Below are 25,243 nucleotides of genomic sequence, written 5' to 3' on the forward strand. Positions count from 1 at the left end.
TCTCTTCTTATTAACTGGTGAAAATGACAACGTAGACGTAGTTTTATGGCATTTTTAATAGTTACCATTTGAAATTTCAATGTTTCAACGAATTTGATTTGTTGAAGTGATATGAAAAGAATGATGAGTCGAGACATTAAAAAATGTACGTGTCGAAAGACAAACAGAACTATGGAGATACCCCCCGAAAAAATTTCCCGACTGATAAATTATTGGATATTAACCTCAACATGTCAAAGCAATCGACTGCTGTGATCGTCAAAAATTTGTTATTTCCCATCTTCTCCCTTCCCTCGCTACCACCCAAGTAGCCAAACGTCGACGTTAGTGTAGCCGACCCACTTTGGAGCTGCGTGATTCCACATCAGCTGTCTCTCCAAACATTGTATCATCCTTCAAAGTGTATATACATAGACTCCCTCAACTCGTCTCAGATTTTGACCATTGCAAAAAGGAAAGAAAGGACTGATACGTAGGCAACAGACATCCTGGTTTCCATGAGAATAAACATTCTCGACGACGATAAGATTTTCAAAGTTATGTAGATTTATAACGCTATTTATCTCTGTTACGTTCTACGCCTGTCGATGGTCTAAGTAAATACAATTGGCTACCTACATTTCTTCTTTTTTTCTTACTCCCCCAAAGCCTTAAAAGTGTTGTATTATGCGTACGACTCTGTAAGGCAAATCGTGTACTCATCAGTTAGAAAATAGGAACTCGTAAGGAAACTTGACTCAGACTTGAACAACGTTGTTGAACAAATGGCTCGTTACACATCGGTCGCATTCATCCACCTTGTCCTCTGTTATTTAATATTCGTTTTGTCCTTGAGTTCCACTGATGCTGCTCTTTCGTTAAAGCAACAACTGAAACAATTAAAAGAAAACTACGTAAGAATTTTATTGCCTGTTTTTCATGACTTTTAATTGAATTCATTTTCTATTTATACCAGAACCAGTTCAAGGAAAGTGTTGAAGCTAAAAATGTAGAACTGGAAGCTAAAGTGGCTCAACTGGAGATCCAACTCCAGGAGAACGTAAGTCCTGCTCTATAATTGATTCGTAGCTATGGCTAATGATAGACTAATTGACATTACATTCTAGAAAGAAATTCGAGAAAGTCTGGAATCAAGAATAGTTCAATTAGAAGCCAAAGTTCAACATCACGAGTCGTTCTTATCTGAAGTTTTGCTGTACCCGAATTTAACGGACAACAAACAGCAGCAGCAATCATCGTACATAATTACAACTAGCATTAGCCAACCCGTAATTGGAATGCCAACCTCATGCAAGGATCTCAAACAAATTGGACACAATTGGAGCGGATTGTATTCAGTGATGGGAAACAAATCAGTCGAAACTGTTTACTGTGATTTTACTAAGATACTCGATGATCCAGGTATAACAATCAGTTAATCCAATCAACTAATCCAATTAAATTAGAAAAGTTTTTTTGTTTTCGACAGATTTACAGAAATGGATCGGGTACGCCGACGTTAAGGCAACACCCACCTATTTTTATGTTCAAAAGAATTCGTCTTTTTCGGCCTTTGACACTCCAATCCCGTTCGAAGTTGAACGAGTCAACGTCGGAAATGCTATGGATTCATCTAAAGGCGTTTTTACGTCGCCTCAGGCTGGAACCTATCACTTTTCCTTCATTGGAATGGCCAGTTTCCCCACGTCTTCGATTTTTGTTTGTTTGGGAGTAGGGCTTCACTTGAACGGCGATCGAGTCGCAATGGGTTTGGCCGAAGAAGCAAACACAATCAAAGGTCAAAATAGTCAATTAACTTTGCAATCGACACTCCACTTGGAAATGGGAGATCGAGTTTGGGTCGAGATTTACTACAAATCAAGTTCTGTTTACCTGTACGACGCCATTGGTTATCACTATACTCATTTCACAGGGTGGATGTTGTGAATCTGTTGTTGAAAATAAACGTTTTATAATCACGACGCCCTTGGAATATGGCTACCATTCTAACCATCATTGTCTCTGCTGGAACGTCCGTAAAGAAAGGTTTGTATCTGGTGCCGCTAGAAAGCAGCTTTAGCGAAATGCTTATGGTAGATATTTAGCTTTTTCCGTAGGCAGGGTGATCATATGCTGGCCTGTGCTCGGCCGAAAAGGTCTTGATTTTCAAAATGGCTCCTCACTTTTGCAGAAAATTCACCCACGTCTGCGTCTTCTTACTTTTTGCTTTTTGGCCAACAAGTTCGACCAGTATCGCCCTTCCACTAGAGGAAAAACTGCAACAATTAACCGACAGCTATGTAAGAATTAAGTATTTTCAATTCGCTCACTTTGTGCATATGCTGTGCAGACTATTTTTTTAAACCCACGTGCAATGACGATTTACGCTGTATAGTCTCATCTTTTAGTTTTCTCCATCTGTAATGTAGATTTTGAGTAATTAAACTTTAAAAACGTTTGATTAAATTTTGAAAAGGATGCATCAGAGGCATGTAGATTTGAACAAGGAAACGTTGTTGGCTTCATCACTTTTCTTGGTTGTCCCGAGGCATTTTTCACTAACAAACGGCCATGAACGCGTACTGGACGAACTCCTACCACAATAGCCCATAATTTCGTTTTCGTTTGGTACAGGCGTCCTTTATTTAATGGCTGTTCCAAGTTAGATACTGGGGCGTTTTGTATCTCGGTGCTGTCTGGTTTCAAGCAAGGCCAGCAGTTGCCGAACCCAACAAAAGGCCTTGAAAAGGTCGTCGTAAAGGGCACATGTGGCAGACAATTCTTTCATTTCGTTTTTCTTACGTTGGTTGTATAAATTAACTAATCTGGTATCATTTTTCAATTCAGGTTAAATTCAAGGAAATCATTGGGTCAAAAGTGTCTCAGTTGGAGAAAAAAGTGGCTGAATTGGAAGTTATAAATGGCCAACTTCAGACGAAAAATGTCCAGTTGGAAGAAGTGATTACGCAAATGGCGCCGGCAACACTAGTGCAACCAATAGACAAACAAAATGTAAGCCTCGTGTGTAACTTTATAATCTCCCCTAATCCCGTATGGGATCTGCTTATTTAACCTATTAAGCATCAGCTTACACTTACAACCGTGTCATTGTTTTTATGAGGTTGAAGCAAAAGAAGATTTGGCTTCAAAAGTTCCACCACTTGAAACACTTTCGTTTGTTGTGAACCAGATATTGAAATTCAAGGAAGTTGTGGGTGAAAAAGTGGTACAACTTGAACAGAAAGATGCTGAATTGGAAGGCAAAATCAATCAGCTCGAGTCTAAGGCATTATTGGTTGCCCAACGAGAAATGAAAGTTGAAAACGATGAACCGATCCTAAAGGCCAGTTTTAAATTTGCGACAAATGAACTAGACACACAACATCGACTGCCAGGAAGAAGCAAAACACCAAGAACATGCCGAGAAATTTACTCAAGTGAGCCATCGGCGAATTCAGGAATGTATTGGATTGATCCAGACGGCCATGGAGTGGGAGATGACGCTATTTATGTTTATTGTGACATGACAACAGGTAATGACATATTATACTATCGTGCATTTGAAATTCGTTGTAATTGTTCGTAATTTCGTTTTGAAGGGTCGACTTCCATTGCCCACGACAGCGAATCACCAATTAACGTGGGTCATTGTGCTGAACCCGGATGCTACTCGAGGACAATCAACTACAATGCGAGTAATAAACAAATTAAAGCATTAATTGAATTGTCAGCACAGTGCCATCAATCCATTGTCGTAAGTCGTGACTTTTATTCTGAACCCTAATTTAATATTACCAGTTTTCATTTCATTGCATAGTACGAGTGCCACTATGCTCCATTTGAGTTCAACAACGTCCCTTTCGCCTGGTGGAGTGACAGGAATGGAAATCCGCAATATTTTTGGACGGGAAGCTTTGAAAAAGGGATTCATGCTTGCCAGTGTAGCGTTGATGGAAATTGCATAGATGCTTCAGTTATGTGCAATTGTGATGCCACTGCTCCAACACCATTAGCCGACAAAGGTAAATTGATTTATTGTTTTTAAAATGCTCGTTAACTTTGATGGCTAATTCAACTGCATATTTAATCTGTCTATATTTACGTCGGCAACTGGACCTTCTTATTGCCACAATCTGTCCGCAGGTTTTATAACTGATAAAAAAATCCTTCCCGTAACCCGTCTGAATTTTGGACGAACTCAGTTCGAAATATCCTCTGGTGTACACACGCTGGGCAGATTCGAATGCTCTGGAAGGGCGGACGTTGCACAAGTTCCAACGTCTTGTGAGGACTTATGGCATATAGGCCACACCCTGAACGGATTCTATTCCGTCATGGGCCCTGCTATGATGGAAACGGTGTTTTGCAATTTTACCAAACTACCTGGAGATGACGGTAAGAATAATGATTTCAAAAAATCTGGTTGTTCATCTACATAAAATTGAACTGCATCATCTAGATTTTCAGAAGCTGATTGGTTACATCGACGTCAAGTCAGTGCCAACCTACTTCTACGTGCAGAGAAGCGAACGATTCTCCAAAGTGAACACGTCCATCCCATTCGATGTTGCACTTGTCAACATAGGAAACGCAATGAATTTGACAACGGGCATTTTTACAGCCCCGCGGGCTGGAACGTATTTCTTCTCTTTCACGGGGCTGGCGGAATTCCCAACCTTTTCCTCCTTACTCTATTTAGGAATAGATCTTTATCTCAACGATAATCTCATTGGGAGGGGTTTTGTGGAAGATGCCAACACCACCGCCGGCCAGTTTAGCCCAATAACTCTCCAGTCGACATTGAATTTGCAACCGGGCGATCAAGTGTGGCTGGAAATTGATTCTCTAATGCCTTTCGTTGTTGACGATGGTACTGCTCGTCGCAATAAGCGAATGCTTCCGACAAAAGGAGTCGTTTTATTTGACGACAGCCGCCATTTTACTCATTTTACCGGCTGGATGTTGGAAGAAGACATTTCGCAATCGTTTTAAAATGCAAACTCACACGACTAACACCGTTTCGACCCTGCTCCTGTGCAATACATTAAACCCAGCCCTTTTAAAAATATAATTTTTCGTGTTTTATTCAGGTACAAAGGTCGTTGTTATTGGTTCATTCAGTCCGCTTGTAAAACTACAGGTGAAATTTTTATTGTTGAAGGGATGACGGCTGACACCGTCAACTCGAACAAGTTGAAATGAGCTACCAATTTTTAATCAGTGGCCATAAAAACCAACAAATGTAGATAAACACGCGTGACGTTGACGTGTGTCATGTTACACGACAAGGACAGCAAGTGGCGTGATTGACTACTATCTCGCATGATATAAAAAAAAATGTACGTTTCACATCCTAGCAATGAGTCCGACATATGGACGATTTCGAAAGGGTACGTTGGGTTTAATCGTATTTTTTTCGTTTTGGATTATACAACAATTTAATTATTATTATGCAATGGGTGTTCAACTTAAAGTGATCGCGAAATATCTTCTTCCAACATCCAACCGGTGAAATGAGTAAAATGGCGGCTGTCGTCAAAGAGCACCACTCTTTTCGCAAGAGGCATCCGCTGTCTTCGGCCAGCAGGGCGTCCACCGACGAGAGGAAACAAGGTGTCAATCTGCAACCAAACTTGGTCACCTTGTTGCATCTGCAGCGTCGATTGAAGACTCAGCGGGCTGTATTGGCCAGCGACGGTGTTGACGTCTTCGACGAAAGCCCTTCCGGTGAGATTACCGTTCAAATAAAGATCTATGCCCAAATAGGATAAATAGGAAAAAGTGGGGAATTCAGCCAGTCCAGTGAAGCAGAAGAAATAGGTTCCAGCTCGTGGAGCTGTGAAAATGCCTGTTGTCAAATTCATGCCATTGCCAACGTTGAGTGTGGCAACGTCGAACGGGATGGAAGTGTTTACTGTTGTGAATCGTTGGCTTCGCTGGACGTAAAAGTAGACGAGTGTCGATTTGACGTCAGCGTATCCGACCCATCTTTGGAAACCTAGTTTGAGGTGAATTCAAGCATCGTGGTCGTGTTTGATTGAAAACTGAACATCAGTTTACCTGCATCGCCGGGCAGTTTCGTGAAATCGCAAAATACAGTTTCCAGCATGGCAGATCCTTTGATGGAATAGAGTCCATTGAGTGAGTGGCCAATCCGCCATAAATCTTCACATGACGTGGGTATTCCGGTGGAATTCGCCTGACCGAGGCATTCGAATCTACCCAGTGTATGAACACCGGACGATATTTCGAATTGCGTCCGTCCAAAACTCAGGCGAGTAACGGGTAGAATACTCTTATCAGTGATAAAACCTGTTTAGATAAGGGAACGTTGACCTTTTGATCCACAAAATACTTTTCCAATTCAAAAATGAAGACGAGTTAACTAACCCGTATCTGCCAGTTGCATTGGCGAAGTTGAGTCGCAGTTGCATTTCGCTGTAGCGTCAACGCAACTCTGGTCAATGCTACACTGACAAGTGTGTGCACTAGCATTACTTCCAGCCCAGAAATACTGAGGATTTCCATGTCTATCAGTCCACCAGCTGAAAGGAACGTTGTTGAACTCGAACGGGGCGTATGTGCAATCGTACTGCAAAATGTGTAGCCGCAGGACAAATTTAACATAAGTAACGGACGCAGTAAAACTTGAACTCACCGTTATCGATTGTTGGCACTTGCCGGATAATTCAGCCAATGCGATCATTTGTTTAGTGGTTGCGTTGTAGTTGATTGTCCTCGAGTAGCATCCGGGTTCGGCGCAGTGGCCTACGTCAATTGGCGATTCGCTGTCGTGGACAATGGAACTGGATCCTACATTTTGAATAGCACGTCATTTGACTAAAGAAAACAACATTTTTCTTCATTTGTTTAATACCTGTGGTCATGTCGCAGTAGACGTAGATTGGGTCGTCACCAACACCTTGTCCATCGGGATCGATCCAGTACATTCCGGAAGTCAGCGATGGTATCGCTCCACGAAGTTCTTGACACGTTCTTAAGATGCTTCTCCTTGCAAAGAAATTAGCGTTTTCGCTGTTATCCAAGTCGAACGTCGTTCTATCGGTGGGGTCTTTCGTTTGTAGGGCAATCAGCATTTCTTTCTGTTGGCTCACATTGTCCTCCAGTTGAACCATTTTGGTAGCGAAATCTTCTTTGATCAAACTAATCAAATTTCTCTTGAAAAATTAGATTGCAAAAATGGAATAATTAAGAATGAATATAGTCAATTAAATACAATGGTGTACGTTACTTCCACTAGTCCCTCTAGCCGAAGAAGTTTGGTTTCTAATTCCGTCACCTTTGCTTCCAGTTTAATTTCTTTTTCTGTCACACCTTCTTTAAATTTAACCTTTTATCGTATCAACAAATACATGTTAGATTGTCTTGCAGTCCTTAAAACAAAAAAGAATTAAGTAATGTTATTTACGAAATTTTTATTGAGATCCTGTAATGTAATGGCTGTCGCACACGAGGTCAAGCAGATGACAGCAGCTAACAGCGCGATGAGAGCCATTTTGTACTTTAGTTACAAACGTTTGTAATGGAAGCGTTCTGTTTTTCAACTGAACGTTGGATGGTAAGTTCAACGCTATTTAGTACTTCTCGAAACATGTGCCCTGATCAGAGAATCACTTCCTCATACAAGCCCATTTTCTCATGTACCCAGAGTTCCATTTTCCATAACCGTGCCAGGCTCAATTTGCGGTACACGAACAAATTTGGAAGCTAAATTGCATGACCCTTAGGGCCTACATAATAGTGTTGATCGACTTCCCAGTGTTACTGGACACATGCAAGCTACGTGTGTTAGTACTGGTTTTCATATTTGTTCGTTACTGTCTCGTAAGCTAGAAAAATTCAGAAAGTACAGGATGAAATCGTGCTTAGAAAAAACGAGAGGATGTCAATGTCCACTAGACGATTGAAATATTAAATTATTGCTCATTGACGACGGTGACTTTTGAAAACCAAATTACTAGGCAGAATGCCAGCATGACAAGTTGCCTACATAGTACCAAAATATCGGAGGATGCTACGGCCTAAGGCATAACGTGCATCTAGGCTAAACCGTTGCGAAAGTATACACGATTGGAAATTGAAGCGATTTAGAATTCTCACGTTTGCCATATCTGACGTGTATAACTTTTAAAAAGCCCCTCAAGCGTTCGTCACTTTTTAGAAATGATGACCGAAATCCAAAGCGTAATACAAGTCGCACTGCAGGATGGAATTAGTAATGTCACATTTCGCAATCGAATTCAACAACCGCATTCAATTCCCAATTTTATTATGGAAGCGAATCCCGTTAACTCCGGCGGTTGTCAGTTTTCTTTTTTTTTCTCTTTGAAAAATACGACTGATCTCTATTAGAAGCATAAATTACTCTACGGTTTCCTTAAGAATTATTAAAATGTCATTGATTTCCTCGAAAGATTGATCGGATTTTTTATTGACGTCATCAAAATTAAACAAGAAACTTGAATGAAAAAGCTCCATCTTTTGGTTCTTTTTACAACTACAGCAAGCGATTCGATACATTATAGTAATCTGGCAACACGGTAAATGAAATGATTATGCAAAGGCTAAAGAGTGGAAAAGCGAAGAAGGGAACACAGATCACCTGAGAGTTAGATAGAGAGACTGAGCGGGCGAGAGAAACAAGTAAAGCCAAGAAGTCTGAGAAATTGTTATAAAACTGGCTGCTTAACGGCTTATTTTCTGCTTCTAATGTTTTGACCATTGTTCATATGCGGTGCGAAAGAGTTTAAGAGTTTTAACTTGGGTAACAGATTTCACGAATTTCGCACCTTTCTTTTTGTTTACTGGCTGGTTGCATTCTCGTGAAGAGGTTCTCCAACCTGGAGGTCAATTGCCTTGAGGTAGGCTCTCGTTTTTCTTTTCTTCTTTTACGCTCTGTTGCATAAGCTTTAATGTTTTCCTAGAATTTGTCAAATATGATTTGAGATTGCCTAGGGTGGTGCTGCAATGCTGTTAGTTGGATTTCTTGGGCTAATGAATCAAATACTTGAGTGATGTAACAACAAATGGAATGGGCACTAAATGAATCTCCTCAAGATGGCTTGATATGCTGTTGAAACAGATATAAATTTCTCAGATTTGTTACCATGCAAAGCAAAAACTAAAGGGTTCTGTGTACCAAAGGTTTTTTTTTTTGTAGCCTGCCGTGGTGCATAATATTGATTGCTTAACCTCATTCTGTAGTGGAGAGTTTGGCTTAGGAAAATACTTGCATTGTCTACTTTCCCCATTTGGTGGACTGACGTTGCATGACCCAAGATGTGGAATTGCAGTTAGCAGAGGGACAAACAGTTCTTTATGTTTACTTTTTTGTTCAACACGGTGTTTGACAAATGGGTGTGCATAGACTAGTCGTTGCACACTTCCCAAGTTTGCTCATTTTGACAGTCTCCTAATATGGCCATATTGACTTATTGATTCAGCATAAAACTTCAAGGTGATGTTTGGTGAAATGGTGGTGGATACGAATGAGCCCACCGCAGTGCTTGTATTGTAAATACAATACGGAAGTGAAGGCGGAAGTTGGGGGTTTTCAGCCAATAGAAGGGTTCAGAGGAAGTGGTATGTGGGCCTGTTCTTCAGGGATTCGAGCAATCGATAGCATAGAAAGACAGTCTGGTAAATGTGGTGGTCTTTGTTGGAATTGTTTTCAACGGATTTTTATTTTCATTACAGTTGTAATTCAATCGTGTACGTAGTTTCGGTGAGCCGTCACTGTCATCCTCCAACCTCAGCAAAGGAGTTATCCTGGATTTTTTCTGGTGGTGGTTGCGTCAGAAGGGACCGGGACCCAGTCCCCGACGTCGATATCAGCAACAACAGCAAGAGAGATCTCAACAACATCGTCATCGAAAAACCCATCGCTCCATTGGTACGAATTGCAACAACAATAACAACAACGAAGAGAGCAGCAACATGTTAGGGGCCGCTCAGGACCAGCTAGCGCCCATCCGTCTCAGCGGCCATACCTTGGATAAAGCCACTAAAGCCAAAGTGCGTCCATCATATAATTTTTTTTAAATGTCGCCAATTACTAAAACTTTCATTACAATAGGTGACGCTTGAGAATTATTACAGCAATCTCATCGCTCAGAATGTCGAAAGGCAACAAAGACTCGCAAAGTTGGAAGAGACGTTGAGAGAAGAAGGTTTGACGGAGACTCAGAAACAGGAGAAACGTCAACAACATGCCGTCAAAGAGACTGAATTCTTGCGATTGAAACGTTCTCGTTTGGGCGTCGAAGATTTCGAACCTCTGAAGGGTAGGGTAATTTTTATTATGTTTTCCTTGGTTCATTCAATTAACATAATTTCATAGTGATTGGCCGTGGGGCGTTCGGAGAAGTGCGTCTTGTTCAAAAGAAAGATACCGGCCATGTTTACGCTATGAAAATTTTGAGGAAAGCTGACATGTTGGAAAAGGAGCAGGTAAACATAAAAAATAAAAGGTAAATAGAATTTTTCATGGAATAATTTTCTCGTGTAAATTAAAAGGTGGCTCACGTTCGAGCGGAACGTGACATTCTTGCCGAAGCCGATCACCAATGGGTTGTGAAAATGTATTATTCATTCCAGGATCCAGTCAATCTCTATTTGATTATGGAATTTCTTCCTGGAGGTAAACAAATTCCCCATCAAATCCTCGTATCATTAAATGTAATTCGTCCTTAAATATGAAAAAAGGTGATATGATGACGTTGCTGATGAAACGAGACACGCTTTCCGAAGAATGTACGCAGTTTTACATCGCGGAAACCGCGTTGGCCATTGATTCTATTCACAAACTGGGCTTCATCCATCGTGACATCAAACCTGATAATCTCCTTCTCGATGCGCGGGGCCATATTAAGCTCTCGGACTTCGGCCTATGCACCGGCCTGAAGAAATCCCATCGCACCGACTTTTACCGTGATTTAAGCCAGGCTAAGCCGTCTGATTTTGCACCCAGCAATCCCATGGATAGTAAAAGGCGAGCCGAGAGCTGGAAAAAGAACCGACGTGCCCTAGCCTACAGGTTTTGACGCAATCCTTTTTCCTCGTAGTATTTTACTTGACTGATGTTAACTTTGATTCAATTAACTTTAAGTTAAATTCATTTAATTCAACAAACAGAATTTTAATTCGTTTCATATCAATAGCACGGTGGGCACACCTGATTACATCGCTCCGGAAGTGTTTATGCAGACGGGCTATGGCGCAGCGTGCGATTGGTGGAGTTTGGGCGTTATCATGTACGAAATGCTGATTGGCTACCCACCTTTCTGCAGCGAGAACCCACAGGAAACATATCGAAAGGTGATGAATTGGAGAGAGACCCTCATCTTTCCACCAGAGGTGCCTATATCTGAAGACGCCCGTCAAATCATTTTAAGGTTAGTTTATTTTGTTTTAACTTTAACAACTGATCGAATACGTTAATCCCCGCTACACGCGTGAAGGTTTTGCTGCGAGGCAGATCGCCGGGCAGGATCCCAGCGTGGACTCGATGACTTGAAATCGTGCAATTTTTTCCGTGGCGTCGACTGGGAGCACATTCGTGAAAGGCCGGCTGCGATTTCGGTCAATATTCGCTCTATTGACGATACTTCAAACTTTGACGAATTCCCCGATGTCGACCTCAAAATCCGTAATTTCTTTTTTAATTACTACATTTCATTTTCAGTTATTTTAATCGAAGCAATTTGTTAACTAGCATCGGCACCAGAGCCTCCGAAGGAGGGTGACGTGTCAACTTACAAGGACTGGGTGTTTATCAACTACACTTTCAAGCGCTTTGAAGGGCTGACGCAACGAGGTGTCCTCCCCTCGCACATGAAAAAGTAGTAAACAATTTAAGAATAATTCCTTCCCCTCTTCGTCCTACTCTCTTCGCTATCTGAGATATAAGAAAAAATATTTGTTGTTGGTTAACGGTTTTTTTAAAAGAACGATCCACTTGCACTTTGTACCGTCTTAAAACGAATTCTACTTCTTTTTTTGTCCCCTCTCTTTTGGATCCATTCGACTTGTGTAGGGAAAATCAACTAAATTTATCACATACTCTGGAAATCTTTCACTTAAAATTCTTTTGTTTTCTTCTTTTTCCCCACTGTGTCTCGATCTCATCTTTATTATTATTTTTTCGAGGTTTTTCGCAAAAAGGAAAAAGGCAGATTACCAACCAAAACCAAATCATGATTTGTATATAGATATTATTCTTCTCCCATTTTTTTCCCCCCATCAGATCTGCTATCCACCTCTGCAATTCTTTGGATTCTAGCTCCTCATCACTTCTACACCCCACAAAAAAAAATCCTCTTGTTGGTAAGCAATCAAAAACAATTCTTTGTTCCTGGTGTAAATGTAATAATAATAATAATAACAAATATATGATCATAGCATATTATATTTGGTAGTTTCTTTTTTTTTGTTCTCCGTAAAAACTAAGTATTTAGGAAACGATTGCGTCAGTGAGAAAATTCGGGGGAGGGGCTTGAAAGGCACATGGTTAGCGTTGGGTTTGTTTTTTTTAGAAAAAAGATTGAGACAAATTGGCACGGGATTACCGTATTAACTATTGGGGAAAAAAAATTAACGTCCTTGGGCTGGGGGAGGGATTCAACCAGTTAATGTAGCAAAATCGTTGCGTGTGTGTGTGAGGCAGTGTTACGCGAAGAATCCAATTGGAAGGCTTTGTGTGTAGAGTTTCGCGGCACTTTTTTTTTTTTTTACTTTGTAAACTTTAAAAATTTGGTAAAAATATTGCCAATCACTATTGTAGTTTCATCTTTTCGAGAATGGGCGTGATCATCTCAAAATTGGGCCTCTTTCCTGGATCTTCGTTCATGCAGATTCGGATCAATTTGGCCATATGTGGACTAGAGCCAGGAGGTATTGAAACTCTTAGTCCTTCAAGAGCGATCTAAGATAAAAGGTAAAAATGTTTAAATCATTAAATTATTCAAATAGGAAAGAACATACTCTTAGTCCAGCTTCCATTGGAGACAGTTCAGCGAAAGGTACCTGTCGTGTAGCAAGTTCCCACAAGAGAACGGCAAAGCTCCACATATCCGCCGCCTTGACGTTGATTTCTTTTCCTTTCTTCTGAAGAGCTTCTGGGGCTATCCACTGAGGGCTATAGCAACGACCCTTGTCCTGGAAGGAGAACTTGGCGTCAGCCATGCTAATGCGCGCCGAAAGGTCTTCATCAATCTGAAAAAGTTAATCAATTAATTGATCTAAATTTTTTGAATTTCAAATTAGATCCATTACCATAACGTGTTTGCTGGACAGAGTGAAATTAGGCAACTGTTTTTCGAGCGAGTGGAGGAAGGCCATGCCGCGTGTGACGTCAAGGGCGAATCGAATCGCTTGTGCAGTGTCGACTACTAGTCCAGCGCCTTGGTGAAGGACCGAGTAGAGCGATCCATGGATCATGTATTGATTGATGACGATTAGATTGGGCGGATCGTTACAACAGCCGATGACGGGCAACACGTTAGGGTGAGAGAAGATGCGTAGTCGGGGAAATTCCTCATTGAAATCGCGTGAGATTCTTGGCGTACACTGGCGAACGGCCAAGAACTTGGCCACGATGTCGTTACTCTGCCACGTTCCACGCCACGATTCTCCCGACGGTGTTATCGCCAGTTTTTTGTGTAGCGACAATTCTTGGATGTTGATTCCCTTGTGACGAGACAGAGTCGCATCGCCTAACGTAATTCAGTTTTCAAGCGGAATATGAAATCGGACTCTGTAAACCAATGTACTTACGGCTCCGAGTTTTTAGTCCTAACCAGCTTTGGTCCTTGAAACCGATTCGCTTTAGATCTTGTCCATTTTCAACAGCCAATTCTGTTTGACGACGACAAACAAAAAAATGAAACGTAACCTTGTCGTAATCGGCCTGAAAATGAATTGCTAGTTACCGTGCAATCGTTTAGCTACAGCTCCGCTACACTTGTCCAAAGGGATCTCGCCGTACTTGTTGGCAACAGAAACATAAGCGCCATAATTGACCAGATCCTCAGCAATATTGGAGTAACCCCAAAAGCAAGCATAATGCAGAGGGGTGTTACCGTGTTCATTGACAAAGTTGATGTCAGCTTTATTTTTTAGCAACTGGAGAATACAAGGAAATTAGTTTGATGATCTTAATAATGCTTAAACTTTGTCTACATTATACCATGCTGACAATTTCTCTATGACCATGAGCTGTGGCCAAGTGTAGGGGAGTATCGTCCCCCATGTTTGTGGCATTCACTCTAGCACCACGTTGGATGAGCAGAGTCACCAAGTTAAGGTGCCCCTCCTTGGCTGCCCAATGCAAAGGACTGAACCCATGGTCGTCCCTAGCAAAGAACATCTGAATTAGGATACATCTACAAATAAGTTATTTAATGTATTAATTACCCTTGATTCATATCATGTTCTGTGTCATCCAGCCAAACACGAACCTGCATGGCATTACCTTCCCTGCACCAATGAAATATATCCTCCATTCTTCTCCTCCAGTGTCCTGAATGACTAAAACCTATTTCCAGAGTATGCTCATGTTATTATGTGGGTAGAGAAGATAAAATCCATGGATACCTTTTGTTTATATGTGATTAAATTGACTCCAGCAACCTGGCAAAGGTTTATCCAATAACCAAGAAACTTGTAGATAAGATTTAATAGTCTTCGCTGTTGAATTTCAACACAAATAATAAATATATCAGAACAAGAACAAACTCTCACAAAAATACGTTTGGGCGATGGCCCTTACTTCCTTCGTCGTCTTGCTCTTTCACATGGCCTTTTTTGGGCATTTGTTTTGGTAACACAGTTTTGGAAATAGCGACTAGATGGTGTGTGATAAAAGCCATCTATTGTCACGATATACGAACTGCAAATCATCAACAGTCAAAATGTAAGTGTCATGATGTTAATTTTAATTGGTATACATTCAATAAATAATAAACACACTTTCATCACTCATTTATTTCATTAGGACGGAATATTGGAAATCATTGCCTAAAAAGTACTGCGATTTTTGTAAATGCTGGATCACAGATAACAAAGCGGTATCGTAATTTGTCATGTATTTATGAAAGGGATGTTTAAGTCTCACGCGTGCCCTATTATTCTATAGAGTGTTCAGTTCCATGAACGTGGTGAGGGACACAAGGCCCAGGTAGCTCGTCGGCTTACCGAGCTTACCAGGAAGGGTGAAATTGAATATAGACAGCAGCAACAAGTAAACACAGATCTCCAACGTATGGAGGAAGCTGCAATGCGAGCATATCACAAAGACTTGACAAGTAATCCAGATCTCTCAGCAAGAGTAAGCATTATTGTTTTTTGCACTTATGTACTGTGCTACAATCATGTATTCCAAATTTTTCACAGAACATGGCTAGTCAGCATTCACATGTGGCAAAGGTGATAGAACATGCTGCTGCCAATCCTAAGAGCCTCAAGTCAGGAGAATCTGCTGCACTCCAAGCTGCAGCTAACTATGTCGGGAGTGGACCAGGACCTTCCATGCCACTTTTGCCAGCCCCAAAAGTTTGGCATGAAGCCCTTTCACCTGAGGGCTATTCATACTACTGGAATGTTGAGACAAATGGTAAGCGAGAACACAAAACAAAAATATTAATAAAAATAAAAGAAACAAAAATTATAGCTATGTATATTTTTCTTTTCACTTTTTCAATTAATTTAACAAAATTGGTCATGACAGAGACTTGCTGGGAGGCCCCTGCTGAGGGCTATGTTACACTAATGGAACAACAGCTGGAAGAACTGAAAAATGCTACAACCGACACAAAGGAAACATCAGCTGAACCAATAATCACTAAAAAGAAGAAGAAAAAGAAGAAGAAGAAGGAAATGGAAGAGGAGTATTATGAAGATTATGATGATGAATTTCAAGGAGAAGAACAAGCAGCAGCTGAGACAACACCAGTAAACCCTTACGGACAATGGGAAACAGTTCAAAAAGCGTAAGACGTCTTCTATTTTATTATTTCCGTTTACTTTCTAGTTTATTATTAACATTTTTTAAATGTTTTTCCTTTGTACATAGAGCTGAACCTGCACAACCTGTGAATTTACAGTTACCAAAGATTAAGTTCTCTAATGCTGCCAAGGCCGCAGCGGTTGTCGTTCCTGCAGAACCAAAAATTAGGTTTACTGAGAAAACAGCTGCACCTGCTACCGGACTTATGGGATCGTTAGTCAAGCGGGAGCCGGGCGAATCGGAATTCAAAAAAAGGAAAATTGGTGAAGAAGGGTCAAAGAAAAACTTAAGGACGAGAGAATCAAATTTTGACTAACAAAAATCCTTTTATCTTGTATCGTTTTAACTTTGCCATCAGATGTTCCATTAGCTCTTTTTTCCACGTAATGGTTCAATTGTTTTCGTACATCGCTCATGGTCTACTGGAAAAGCCATTTCAGCCCAATCATATCAAGATACATTATGATTCATTTCCAATATTGGCCGAATTTGTTCGATCCTTTGACGTTATGAAATAATATCAGACAGTAACAAGTCGTGAAATTGTTAACTGTATCGTTTTGGAACAGCGCGTACTGTCCATAATTGAACATTCGGCTTGTTTCGTTCCAAAGAAGCAATCAAGCAAGAACAGAATATTCTAAGCCACCGAAAAGTGAATTAAAAAGTAAATTCTGTCTATTGGAAACAAATTTCGAATAATTTGGAAGAAAGCTAGCTTTTACTGGGTTTGTTGCAAACAGAAAGAATGAGAGCTATATTCTAGCAAAGTTTTATGTACGTTTCTGCCTAAAACTACGTTACTTCGAACATCTTGAGGATGCTCCTATTCGCTCACCTGCCGTGACACCTCTTCATACTCAGCAAAGGTTGCAGAGCTTGGCTCTTATGGAATTTCGATTTCATAAAGGCATCTCAAAGTACAGCATCCTGTACAAAAAGAAAAACGGTGATTTAAAGAAAAGTCATGTGTGGGCAGAATATTTCAATTATTTACAATATTAAATAGAGCTACGGGCAGAATTGGCGCTAAACCTCAGTAAGTAGGGTTGGGTTATTTAAGTCTACATATGGTTTTTTTTGTATAGCTTTTAAACAATCGCTGTTCGTCTTATAGTGCCATTTGTTTATATACGGTAAGTAAAAAAGGATTGTTTTTCATAACAATATTTAATGGATTGGAAATCTTGGACTGTGGTTTCGTTTTTTAGCATTCCCAGCCTCATATGACCGTCATAAAAAACTGTGTCGTCTGCTACCTCTGCCAACCAGCAAACTGGTAGTTTTAGGATTTTAGCATTGATTTTTTGGGGACATCATCGAAAAAGTAATAATAATACCCCTTAAGATATTATTTTCCCGTAAAGTGTATTCTTTCTTTCGTCGTTATCTTAGGCAATGAATTCTTTTATGATGCTGTCTTCGGCAGCGTTTGGACTGCCGGTCGTGCTCGCAAAAGCTGATGAAGAAAATTCGGATGGAATAAATAATAGTGCAAAAAAAGTGAAAGCCTCATCAATTCCCCTTTATCCTGAACCTGTTAGGTAAGATTGGAAGTAAAGCTAAATGATTGCTTCATAATTAGTGGAGTTTTTTGTATAGTTGGGAATATACACCAAAACCACCTAATAAATTGGAGGAACTTGTTAAAACAACACGGATTCAAGTCACCAATATCAAAGCTGAATACCAACCTATTATAGACAACATCATTCATGTTGTTGATACTGGAAAAGCTCACACAAGCCGTATGCACTCACTAAACCTTTTAAGCCATTATTCCAAATGACGTCTTTGTCATCTTTCGTCAACTGTAGAAGCTGTTTGGCGTGTGAGAAATGATACAACCACCAGGGTCGGGGCTTTGGCCTTGGGAGGAATGGTTACTGGATTGATTGCTGCAAGGAGAAGAGGGTTGTTCAATAAGATTTCATCTTTGTTGATTGGTTTGGGAGGTAAATCCCATTTTATGGGACAATATTTAAAAAAAAATAACTATGCTGATTAATAAAACCTTGCATTAATACTTGTGGCAGGTACGGGAATGTTATGCTATCCGGATCAAACTAAAATTTTAGCGAATGATACCGGCAAATTGGCTCTTAAAAATGCCCGAATTGCTTATCACTTTGTTGTCGGAGGTATAAGATTTTCGTTGGAATGCCTTTAAGTTTTTTTTTAAATATTTGTGGTATTACCAGCTCGTCCCGCCATCCCAAATGAAAACGGAAAACCTTTCGACCGAGTGGTAGGAATGACTACTGAGATTGGTAAATGGGGTTTCAGCCTTTTCCAAAAAATCAATCCTAAGAATGCGGAACATGAAGCCATCACCCCGCGATCGGAGACTTCTGAATCAGGTAAAGAAGGTCCTGCTGAATCAGAAACCCCAATCCGTGAAGATGCATTGGCAAGTGATGTAATTACTAAACCTAACCCTTCAGCCCAAACGAACGAGGACGTGAACACTTTTGCAAACGAACCATCTACTTTGGAATCACACCAATCCCCTGCAAAAGACGACGAGCTTACTCAGTCTGATACCTCCAATTCAACCACTTCTCCAGAAAATGCACCTAGTGAGCAAAAAGTTATCATTGAAGATGAAGTTAGAGCACCAGAAGATGACTGGTAGCCTTAAAATTAAAGAATCGAAGAATGGAGAAGAACCTGCCCCTATAGCAGCAGTGGCTTATGAAGGCGATTTAGGTCAAGGTACATTGGAAGATAAAGAATTGTACACTACTCGCGAATAAGCAGCTGCTATGATTTGCTAGAAAGTTTGTAAAAAACAAAAAATCTTAGCTGGGAATTGTTAATAAATTTGTTAATCATGGATTCAGCATAATGTCTAAAAAGCCAAAATTTTCGACGATTTAAAATGCAGCCATACAACTAGCTAGGAGAGGCTTCGGAGTATCTTATTTTTGAAGACGTCTAGCAAGTAAATAAACATTTGCCATTTCGATACTTCCCTTCCCGCTTTCCCTATGATTTCCAAAAAATTCTTTCCGTTTGCAATTCATAGAGGTTTTTGCTGTGTTCCCCCATTCACTGCATGTGAGCTATTTTCACAGGAAAGAAAAAAATCATTGCAAGATAAAGTATCCAAGTTGCATAGGGCACGATCCTCTTCGATTCGTGGTGTAGTCGATGGAGATAAAATAGGACTATTGAAACGTGCTGCAGTTTTAGTTCCTTTAGTTTTGGTCAATGACCAATCATGGTATAAAAGCCATAAAAAGGCATTGGATTGCACAAAGTTGTGACTCTGCTATTATTTATAAATATTTCAGCCTGCTCTATACAGCTAGATCATCTAATTTGAGATCCCACGGGGGGGAAATAAGCTTCCCTGGTGGAAAATTTGACAGTGTGGACAAAAACGCTGAAGGTGCTGCCCTGCGAGAAACGGAAGAAGAACTGGGCTTAAACAGAGATCTATTTGAGATTTGGGCACAATTACCATCTCTACAGGGGAGAGATGGCAAAACAGCTATTACACCAGTTATTGCTTTATTGAAGGTATGTATACACATATGCATTAAGTTCATATTAAATAACGGATTTTTATTAAAACCTGTTGGGGGAAGCCTACAGATGTAAAAAGAATACAAAAAAGGCGCTCACTACACCTTATAAAAAAATTACACCTGATAAAAAAAATCCTCTTTTGCGTAGGAACCGTTGATTCTATCCAGCTTGAAGCCAAATCCTGAAGAAGTTTCAAACACCGTCATTTGCACTGTAGCTGAGCTGTGTGAGGAGAAAAATCAAGCCTTCACCCAGTTCATGGCTGGATACACATTGCCAGTTTATTTTGGCCAGCAGACCAATGACAATTGTCATCCAAAGATATGGGGCTTGACTGCCATCATCACCCACTTAACTCTTAGTGCTCTAATACCAGATGTGTACAAATTGAAACTACCGTTCGTCAAAAGAATCTGTAGGATTTCGAGTGATAAGTGAAAAAGGCAGGCAGAGAGTAATCGTTAGTAAAATTTATCGAGTTAAAACTGAAAAAAAAAGCCTTCCTTGAATATACTGCCTACCATTTAAGTGTAGTAAAATATCGCAATCCAACTTTTCGTAAAAGTCAGCCATCAAGCTGTGGCAGTTTTGAAATTAGGCGCTTCGCTAAATGCCACCCTAACGGCCAAAACAACAACTAGATGGCGTTCAGGCGGATCGTGTCGGGGCGTTTATCGATCTGAATTCTGCAAGGCTGGCAGGTGTGTATTAGGTGTCATTCTCAGTCGCTAGATACTTCCTCATTGTTGCCCAACAATCTTCTTGTTAAACAGTAAGTATGTTAGGTTGCTTTGCAAAAAGTACATTTCCCATTAACTTACAAAACGTAACACATTAGGAACGATGGACGCGTTTGGCGATGACTTCACGGGAATGTCGGAAGTTGCCGAAGTTGATCCGGCTGCTGAGTTTCTAGCGAGAGAACACGATCAGTTAGCTGGATTAGAAGATCTCATACCCGCAGTATCACAACCAGAACCGGTGGAAGCTATTCAAGGTAGATCAGTGTTACTTCTTTTATGTGATGAACTCTTTCATTGTTGTCGTGTTTAGAAACATTTTGACTTGATAATTTGAATGCCATTAGAATTGACAGTTTGATTGCGTTTAGATGATTTCATGACCGAAAATGCATTTGAAGTCCAAGCTAGCGAAGAGGCTATTAACTTTGGTGGGGATGCCTTTTCCGAAGTTGAAGTTGACCATGGTGGGATAATTAACAGTGAGATGATTGATCAAGGATTGTTTTTTAATTTTTGAAGTTTCAGGATTAAGCAATCAACTTTCTGGTATGGGTTTGAAAGAGAATGGCTATGCACCTCAAATGAGTAATTCTGTTCCACGAGAGGAGCCGGAAAAAATACGTAAATGGAGAGAGGAACAAAAATTACGCTTGGAAAGAAAAGGTACTGTTTGATAGTCTTAGAAATATATTTACAGTATGTTAATCAATATGTTGCTGAGAAGACGAGGAAGAAGAACGAAAAAAGAAGGAAATGAAGGAAGCGGCTAAGAAAGAGCTAGAAGAATGGTACAAACATCACAAGGAAGCTATTGATAAAACCCGTTCCGCCAATAGGTTAGTACTCGTTAATATTTCCTATAGCTATTCTTTGCTTTATCCTGTTTATCTTTTAATGCAACCTATGATTTAAGGGAGGCGGCAATGTAAGTTGTTGACTGTGCAATGGCTTTTCCTTATTCTCTACCGCACATATACATTATTCTTTTTCCCTCACAGAAATGCCGAAAAGGAGCTAATTGGCACACCAACAGAGATAGAGCCCGGTCAAGAATGGGAACGAATTGCTAAACTTTGTGATTTTAATCCAAAGGCCAGCCGAAACAACAAAGATGTCTCTCGTATGCGTTCCATTATTCTTCAACTGAAACAAAATCCGACTGTCACTGCCGTTGGGCATTAAACTTTTTCACGTTTTTATACCACTCATTATCAGTTTTGTTGAAGAAGTTTAGAAATTCATCTTTCCCATTTCCAACAATAAATGTTTTAGTCTTATAAGGAATAAACTAAGCTAAACTACCAGTAATTTATTCTTTTATAACTTGTACAATGGATTAGAAACCCCCTTGTTGCTGGAGCATTTGGGCAAATCGTTGTGCACATAACAAGTTCAAATCAATAAATCTGTTTACACAGTTAACTATACATGTTTCGGTCTTGCTATCCAATCTGCTGCTGGGCTTGTCGATGCACGTCTCCCAGCAAATATCATTGAACTTATTTATCTGTAGAGAATGAAGACGAATAAGAATTGATTTACTAATGCAATAGTAAGGCTAATACTTGTTCTTGAAATTGTGCCCTTTGTTGTTCTCGCATGAGGTGTCTCTGTAATAAATAAAATCAAGAAGTGATATTTTTTTTTTTTTTTTTTTTTTTTTACAAAATTCCAAGTTATACCTGGAGTTCTGCATCATCAGATGCAGACGAAGATTCACTGAAGTTTATAGGACTGCTAGGCATGACATCATGAGTTCCAGAATCAAGCTCTACAGAATATGCAGGTTCAGGTTCTGACTTCTTAGCACCAAAGCCAAACATTTCTCTGTAGCGAAAAAAAAATCCAATGTGACTGATGTTATTATATGTAAATATAAATACCAGTTCACATGACTGGTGTTCTTTAGAAGCCAAAAGATAAGCGTACTTCACAGTTTATTTTCTTGTAGATCCTGGATACAATGTGGTCAGATTCTCATACAAGTCCAATCAACTAAAGTTATTATAGTTCACGTAAAGAACGAGTGCGAGCAAATTAATACGTAGGTTTTCTACGAAGTATGTAATTGTCGGGAATATAATCCTTCCTCTTCACGCGTGTATCATTTGTTTCTAAGCGTAAGCTTCGTCTGCAAGGGAAAGAAATTTGAACGTTGTCATAACTTCAAATCTTAGACTTTAATGATTGATTTTGTGTATATGTTATGGAATGGGAGCTTGTAGGTAGAGCTACATTTATTTTCTACAGAAAATATCTGAATACATTTTTGTATTGTGCTTATGGCAATGAACGCAAAATTAAAATTCTTCAGGGTCAATTTCCATGCTGGATCTGTCATTATCGTCGTCTGCATCTAAGATGTGATTATTTCTGAGAAATTCATCCTGCTCAATTCTTGTCACGAGAACTTTTTCTATTCTGCTTTGCCGCTCGTTGACGCTGATCTGTCGTCCTGTTTGCTCTGTGTCAATTTCCAATTCTACTTTCCTACGAAGTTCCTTGATTTGCCGTTCCTTCACCTGATCAAGAAAAGCGTACTCTTTCTTGATCTGAGCTGCTCGCTGTTCGATACGTTGAATGACCGACTCCTTCTCAGTGACGATCATTTCTATGATGGCCTCGGAATCTTTGGTGCAATCGCCTAGCAAATTTCGCCTTTCAACTTCGGCTATTTTGGGGTCAGTGACAATGAGTTTGCTCAAACTCGATACACGAGGCATGATGAACTTGTCAGAGACATTAACATAAGTTGTAGCCATGTTGTTAACAAAAGACGAAGCTTGTGTGGCCTTGATGGCCTTGGCGTACAACTGATCGATAACAAGTTCCTTGTGGATATTTCTCAATTTCAAACTAGTTGTATCGATGTGATTTGCAAAATCTTCTATACTCTTGGCTGCGACGGTTTCCACGATGTTAGCAATCTTCTGAAAAAACATAACCAGTTGGGTCCAGTGTTGTCTCAGGATAGCTAACTTCTCAATACCCTTTTCTAAGGCTTTGATAATTTCATCATAACGAATCTCGTCCAATTTCAGATTTTGCTGTTCAGACAACAGCTTGATGACTTCTCTGTTATTTTCAATCATCTGCTCTCTAGTTCTCTCCATTGCCTGGCGAGTACTCAACAATGTTGCCTGAGCCATATCAGCCCGATTTTGGCAGGATGCGAGAGCCTGTTGACTAGCCAAACCTTTGGAGTTGGCTTGCTGACGACCGCGTGAAAAGAGCGGCGTATTATTAGGTATGGCTTGCTTATATCGCATTAGGAAATCCTTCATTTTGTGGACCGATTTCCGGAACTCTAAACCGGCATTTTTCCCGATATTTTCAAGGTCAGTTTGTCGGTTTTTATTGAAAATTTCGTTGGTAATATTTTCAGGTTTCTGCTGACGAGCGAGCTGTGCAAGTTCTGTGACTATTAGCAAACCTCGCTCAACGGTTTCTGCTAATGGTGGGCACATCTCGACATCAGAAGCGATTGCATCTAATTTTGATTTGTCGCTATCGGGATTGTAGCGGCCTTTGGATGAATCGATCGACGCCAATTGCTTGTAGTTGTTACGCAACTGTTTTGCAAGAATAGATGTCAGTTAGGACACGCAACTTTAGCAAGTTTGTAATTGTATTTCACCTCAGTGACCAACGTGTCCAATTTAATGATACTATTCCGTTTTTGAATAATACAGGGATCCCAATCGATGTCAGTGGTGAGCGCTGATTCTGACGTTCCAGTCAATTGCTGAATGGTTGACTCGGCTGCCACTGATGATCCGCCCATCGAATGGGCTCGATTCCCTCCATTAAGAAGACCACCAACTGTCCCGATGGATTGCAAGGTCGAAGTTAACATATCGCCTACGTTTTGGACAAAGTCCATACCAATCATTTCCCACCCACTTGGCATATCCTTCAAGGCTTTTCTCATGTCCTCTTCAGCTCGATCCATAAGAGCCACATCTCTAGCTATGGACGAATTCAACTGATCAACCAACTGCTGGAAAGATGTCAGAGTCAAATTGACAGTTTTCTGTTCCCGTACGGCTTTTTCTAAGTTGGCCTCCTGAAGGCTTTTTTCACTGGTGCACATTTCAAGAACCTCTGCTGTCAAGTTCATGACATGCTCAAACTGCCACACGACGGCTTTCGACAAAATAACACTGGACTTGGCAGCCTCTCTGATACGAAACATGGGTGCTGGAAGGTAATCAGCCACCAACTCTTCGTCGCCCTGCACCAGGATCCCTGTGGCCTCTTTCATGTAGCCGGGAACGTCGGCTGTCAGCAAGCGGATCTTGTCCATGTTGTTGTGGGCCACCATGAAGGCCCGCTGGCCCTCGTTAGCAATCTGGACTAGTGTGGCTCTGAAACTCTTTGGATATTTGACGTAGAGAATGGATCCTCTGTTCGGCAGTTGTCCGTCGATGGGGAAATCTCTCGTCTGAGTCGACATGATCATCAAATCGCCGAGCAATCCGATGCTGAGTGGTGCGGGAGAGAGCAAATGCTCCCAGCCCATCTCAGCACTCAGTTGGTTTCTAAAATCTTCATCGACTGCTTCCTTGCTGGACACGGCATTGCTGGCGGACAATAACTTTGATTTTGGAACTGTGACGCTGTACTGGAAACCACCAGCCTCGGTATGTTTCTTTCCTTTAATTAATATGAAATTAACTTTCGAATTGAAATGGATACCTTTTAAATTTAGTCTTACCGGTTCTTTGTGAAGAAACGAATCCGAAGACCAGTAGAAATCGTAAAACGAGCTGCAGCCGAATGTTCATTTTGTGGCGTAACAACTTGTCAATTTCAAGTAGATGCCGATCATCTGACGAGACCCAAGCCAAGAGATTCAACTTTTATACTGCCCAGTTGATTGGATATTCGACAATTACTAGAAAAAGGAACTCGTGTTTATCGCCTTGACATAAAAAAAAATTAACAACGCAGTTAAGGGGTG

General features: G+C 40.4%; 11 protein-coding genes across 16 annotated transcripts in view; 7 read left to right on the forward strand and 4 right to left on the reverse strand.

Moving 5' to 3' along the window:
- The first annotated feature begins 647 nt into the window (after positions 1 to 647).
- On the forward strand, positions 648 to 1,961 carry LOC130690415 (uncharacterized). Its single transcript, XM_057513430.2, has 4 exons — positions 648 to 893; positions 956 to 1,039; positions 1,107 to 1,401; positions 1,469 to 1,961. The coding sequence occupies exons 1-4, from the start codon at positions 765 to 767 to the stop codon at positions 1,924 to 1,926; spliced, it is 966 nt and encodes a 321-aa protein (XP_057369413.1). The 5' UTR covers positions 648 to 764; the 3' UTR covers positions 1,927 to 1,961.
- A 135-nt stretch (positions 1,962 to 2,096) lies between these two features.
- On the forward strand, positions 2,097 to 5,022 carry LOC130690394 (uncharacterized). Its single transcript, XM_057513408.2, has 7 exons — positions 2,097 to 2,279; positions 2,827 to 2,991; positions 3,101 to 3,512; positions 3,579 to 3,733; positions 3,797 to 4,001; positions 4,123 to 4,374; positions 4,439 to 5,022. The coding sequence occupies exons 1-7, from the start codon at positions 2,151 to 2,153 to the stop codon at positions 4,969 to 4,971; spliced, it is 1,851 nt and encodes a 616-aa protein (XP_057369391.1). The 5' UTR covers positions 2,097 to 2,150; the 3' UTR covers positions 4,972 to 5,022.
- A 420-nt stretch (positions 5,023 to 5,442) lies between these two features.
- Positions 5,443 to 7,730, reverse strand: LOC130690398 (uncharacterized). The gene is made up of 7 exons (XM_057513411.2): positions 7,409 to 7,730; positions 7,232 to 7,330; positions 6,857 to 7,157; positions 6,638 to 6,792; positions 6,370 to 6,571; positions 6,040 to 6,291; positions 5,443 to 5,977 (listed from the first exon to the last, which is right to left on the reverse strand). Exons 1-7 carry the CDS (start codon positions 7,493 to 7,495, stop codon positions 5,448 to 5,450), a joined length of 1,626 nt encoding a protein of 541 aa, XP_057369394.1. The 5' UTR covers positions 7,496 to 7,730; the 3' UTR covers positions 5,443 to 5,447.
- An 849-nt stretch (positions 7,731 to 8,579) lies between these two features.
- On the forward strand, positions 8,580 to 12,407 carry LOC130690406 (serine/threonine-protein kinase tricornered-like). The gene is made up of 9 exons (XM_057513422.2): positions 8,580 to 8,861; positions 9,697 to 10,014; positions 10,076 to 10,283; positions 10,340 to 10,449; positions 10,516 to 10,639; positions 10,705 to 11,035; positions 11,160 to 11,393; positions 11,460 to 11,647; positions 11,714 to 12,407. Exons 2-9 carry the CDS (start codon positions 9,937 to 9,939, stop codon positions 11,842 to 11,844), a joined length of 1,404 nt encoding a protein of 467 aa, XP_057369405.1. The 5' UTR covers positions 8,580 to 8,861; positions 9,697 to 9,936; the 3' UTR covers positions 11,845 to 12,407.
- LOC130690401 (integrin-linked protein kinase-like) overlaps positions 11,990 to 25,243 on the reverse strand; it is a 56,406-nt gene continuing 43,152 nt past the window's right edge. The window contains exons 1-8 of one of the 2 annotated variants that reach the window (XM_057513415.2): positions 14,593 to 14,730; positions 14,413 to 14,533; positions 14,186 to 14,351; positions 13,929 to 14,121; positions 13,774 to 13,854; positions 13,273 to 13,712; positions 12,982 to 13,212; positions 11,990 to 12,922 (exon numbers count right to left, since the gene is read on the reverse strand). In XM_057513415.2, the coding sequence (XP_057369398.1) occupies positions 12,773 to 12,922; positions 12,982 to 13,212; positions 13,273 to 13,712; positions 13,774 to 13,854; positions 13,929 to 14,121; positions 14,186 to 14,351; positions 14,413 to 14,501 (1,350 nt within the window). In that variant the 5' untranslated portion in view covers positions 14,502 to 14,533; positions 14,593 to 14,730 and the 3' untranslated portion in view covers positions 11,990 to 12,772. Of the gene's footprint in view, positions 12,923 to 12,981; positions 13,213 to 13,272; positions 13,713 to 13,773; positions 13,855 to 13,928; positions 14,122 to 14,185; positions 14,352 to 14,412; positions 14,550 to 14,592; positions 14,731 to 25,243 lie in introns of those variants that run through there. The other variant, XM_057513416.2, reaches the window with a different exon arrangement.
- On the forward strand, positions 14,832 to 16,482 carry LOC130690411 (WW domain-binding protein 4-like). The gene is made up of 6 exons (XM_057513426.2): positions 14,832 to 14,911; positions 14,993 to 15,065; positions 15,134 to 15,325; positions 15,391 to 15,610; positions 15,725 to 15,986; positions 16,070 to 16,482. The coding sequence occupies exons 1-6, from the start codon at positions 14,847 to 14,849 to the stop codon at positions 16,317 to 16,319; spliced, it is 1,062 nt and encodes a 353-aa protein (XP_057369409.2). The 5' UTR covers positions 14,832 to 14,846; the 3' UTR covers positions 16,320 to 16,482.
- On the forward strand, positions 17,208 to 18,841 carry LOC130690438 (uncharacterized). Of its 2 annotated transcripts, XM_059495826.1 has the most exons (7): positions 17,208 to 17,330; positions 17,399 to 17,547; positions 17,606 to 17,751; positions 17,821 to 17,958; positions 18,040 to 18,144; positions 18,205 to 18,363; positions 18,448 to 18,841. In XM_059495826.1, the coding sequence occupies exons 2-7, from the start codon at positions 17,402 to 17,404 to the stop codon at positions 18,636 to 18,638; spliced, it is 885 nt and encodes a 294-aa protein (XP_059351809.1). In that variant the 5' UTR covers positions 17,208 to 17,330; positions 17,399 to 17,401; the 3' UTR covers positions 18,639 to 18,841. The 2 variants fall into 2 exon arrangements, with proteins under 2 accessions (XP_059351809.1, XP_059351808.1); XM_059495825.1 differs by having other exon boundaries at positions 18,205 to 18,841.
- Positions 18,922 to 20,065, forward strand: LOC130690421 (mitochondrial coenzyme A diphosphatase NUDT8-like). Its single transcript, XM_057513436.2, has 3 exons — positions 18,922 to 19,229; positions 19,300 to 19,528; positions 19,685 to 20,065. Exons 1-3 carry the CDS (start codon positions 18,994 to 18,996, stop codon positions 19,973 to 19,975), a joined length of 756 nt encoding a protein of 251 aa, XP_057369419.1. The 5' UTR covers positions 18,922 to 18,993; the 3' UTR covers positions 19,976 to 20,065.
- LOC130690422 (clathrin light chain-like) lies at positions 20,162 to 21,584 on the forward strand. Of its 3 annotated transcripts, XM_057513438.2 has the most exons (7): positions 20,166 to 20,309; positions 20,376 to 20,534; positions 20,649 to 20,744; positions 20,806 to 20,943; positions 21,005 to 21,116; positions 21,194 to 21,205; positions 21,279 to 21,584. In XM_057513438.2, the coding sequence occupies exons 2-7, from the start codon at positions 20,381 to 20,383 to the stop codon at positions 21,460 to 21,462; spliced, it is 696 nt and encodes a 231-aa protein (XP_057369421.1). In that variant the 5' UTR covers positions 20,166 to 20,309; positions 20,376 to 20,380; the 3' UTR covers positions 21,463 to 21,584. The 3 variants fall into 3 exon arrangements, with proteins under 3 accessions (XP_057369423.1, XP_057369421.1, XP_059351810.1); XM_057513440.2 differs by lacking the exon at positions 20,649 to 20,744 and having other exon boundaries at positions 20,162 to 20,309; positions 20,800 to 20,943; XM_059495827.1 differs by lacking the exon at positions 21,194 to 21,205 and having other exon boundaries at positions 20,169 to 20,309.
- On the reverse strand, positions 21,575 to 22,351 carry LOC130690434 (mitochondrial import inner membrane translocase subunit Tim8-like). 2 transcript variants are annotated; one of them, XM_057513452.2, is made up of 4 exons: positions 22,210 to 22,351; positions 21,963 to 22,107; positions 21,846 to 21,890; positions 21,575 to 21,787 (listed from the first exon to the last, which is right to left on the reverse strand). In XM_057513452.2, the coding sequence occupies exons 2-4, from the start codon at positions 22,101 to 22,103 to the stop codon at positions 21,617 to 21,619; spliced, it is 357 nt and encodes a 118-aa protein (XP_057369435.1). In that variant the 5' UTR covers positions 22,104 to 22,107; positions 22,210 to 22,351; the 3' UTR covers positions 21,575 to 21,616. The 2 variants fall into 2 exon arrangements, with proteins under 2 accessions (XP_057369435.1, XP_059351811.1); XM_059495828.1 differs by having other exon boundaries at positions 22,164 to 22,296.
- Positions 22,205 to 25,157, reverse strand: LOC130690384 (uncharacterized). Its single transcript, XM_057513394.2, has 3 exons — positions 24,998 to 25,157; positions 23,918 to 24,936; positions 22,205 to 23,852 (listed from the first exon to the last, which is right to left on the reverse strand). Exons 1-3 carry the CDS (start codon positions 25,065 to 25,067, stop codon positions 22,581 to 22,583), a joined length of 2,361 nt encoding a protein of 786 aa, XP_057369377.1. The 5' UTR covers positions 25,068 to 25,157; the 3' UTR covers positions 22,205 to 22,580.

The sequence above is a fragment of the Daphnia carinata genome, chromosome 6 (genome assembly GCF_022539665.2).
Source record: "Daphnia carinata strain CSIRO-1 chromosome 6, CSIRO_AGI_Dcar_HiC_V3, whole genome shotgun sequence".
Lineage (NCBI taxonomy): Eukaryota > Metazoa > Arthropoda > Branchiopoda > Diplostraca > Daphniidae > Daphnia > Daphnia carinata.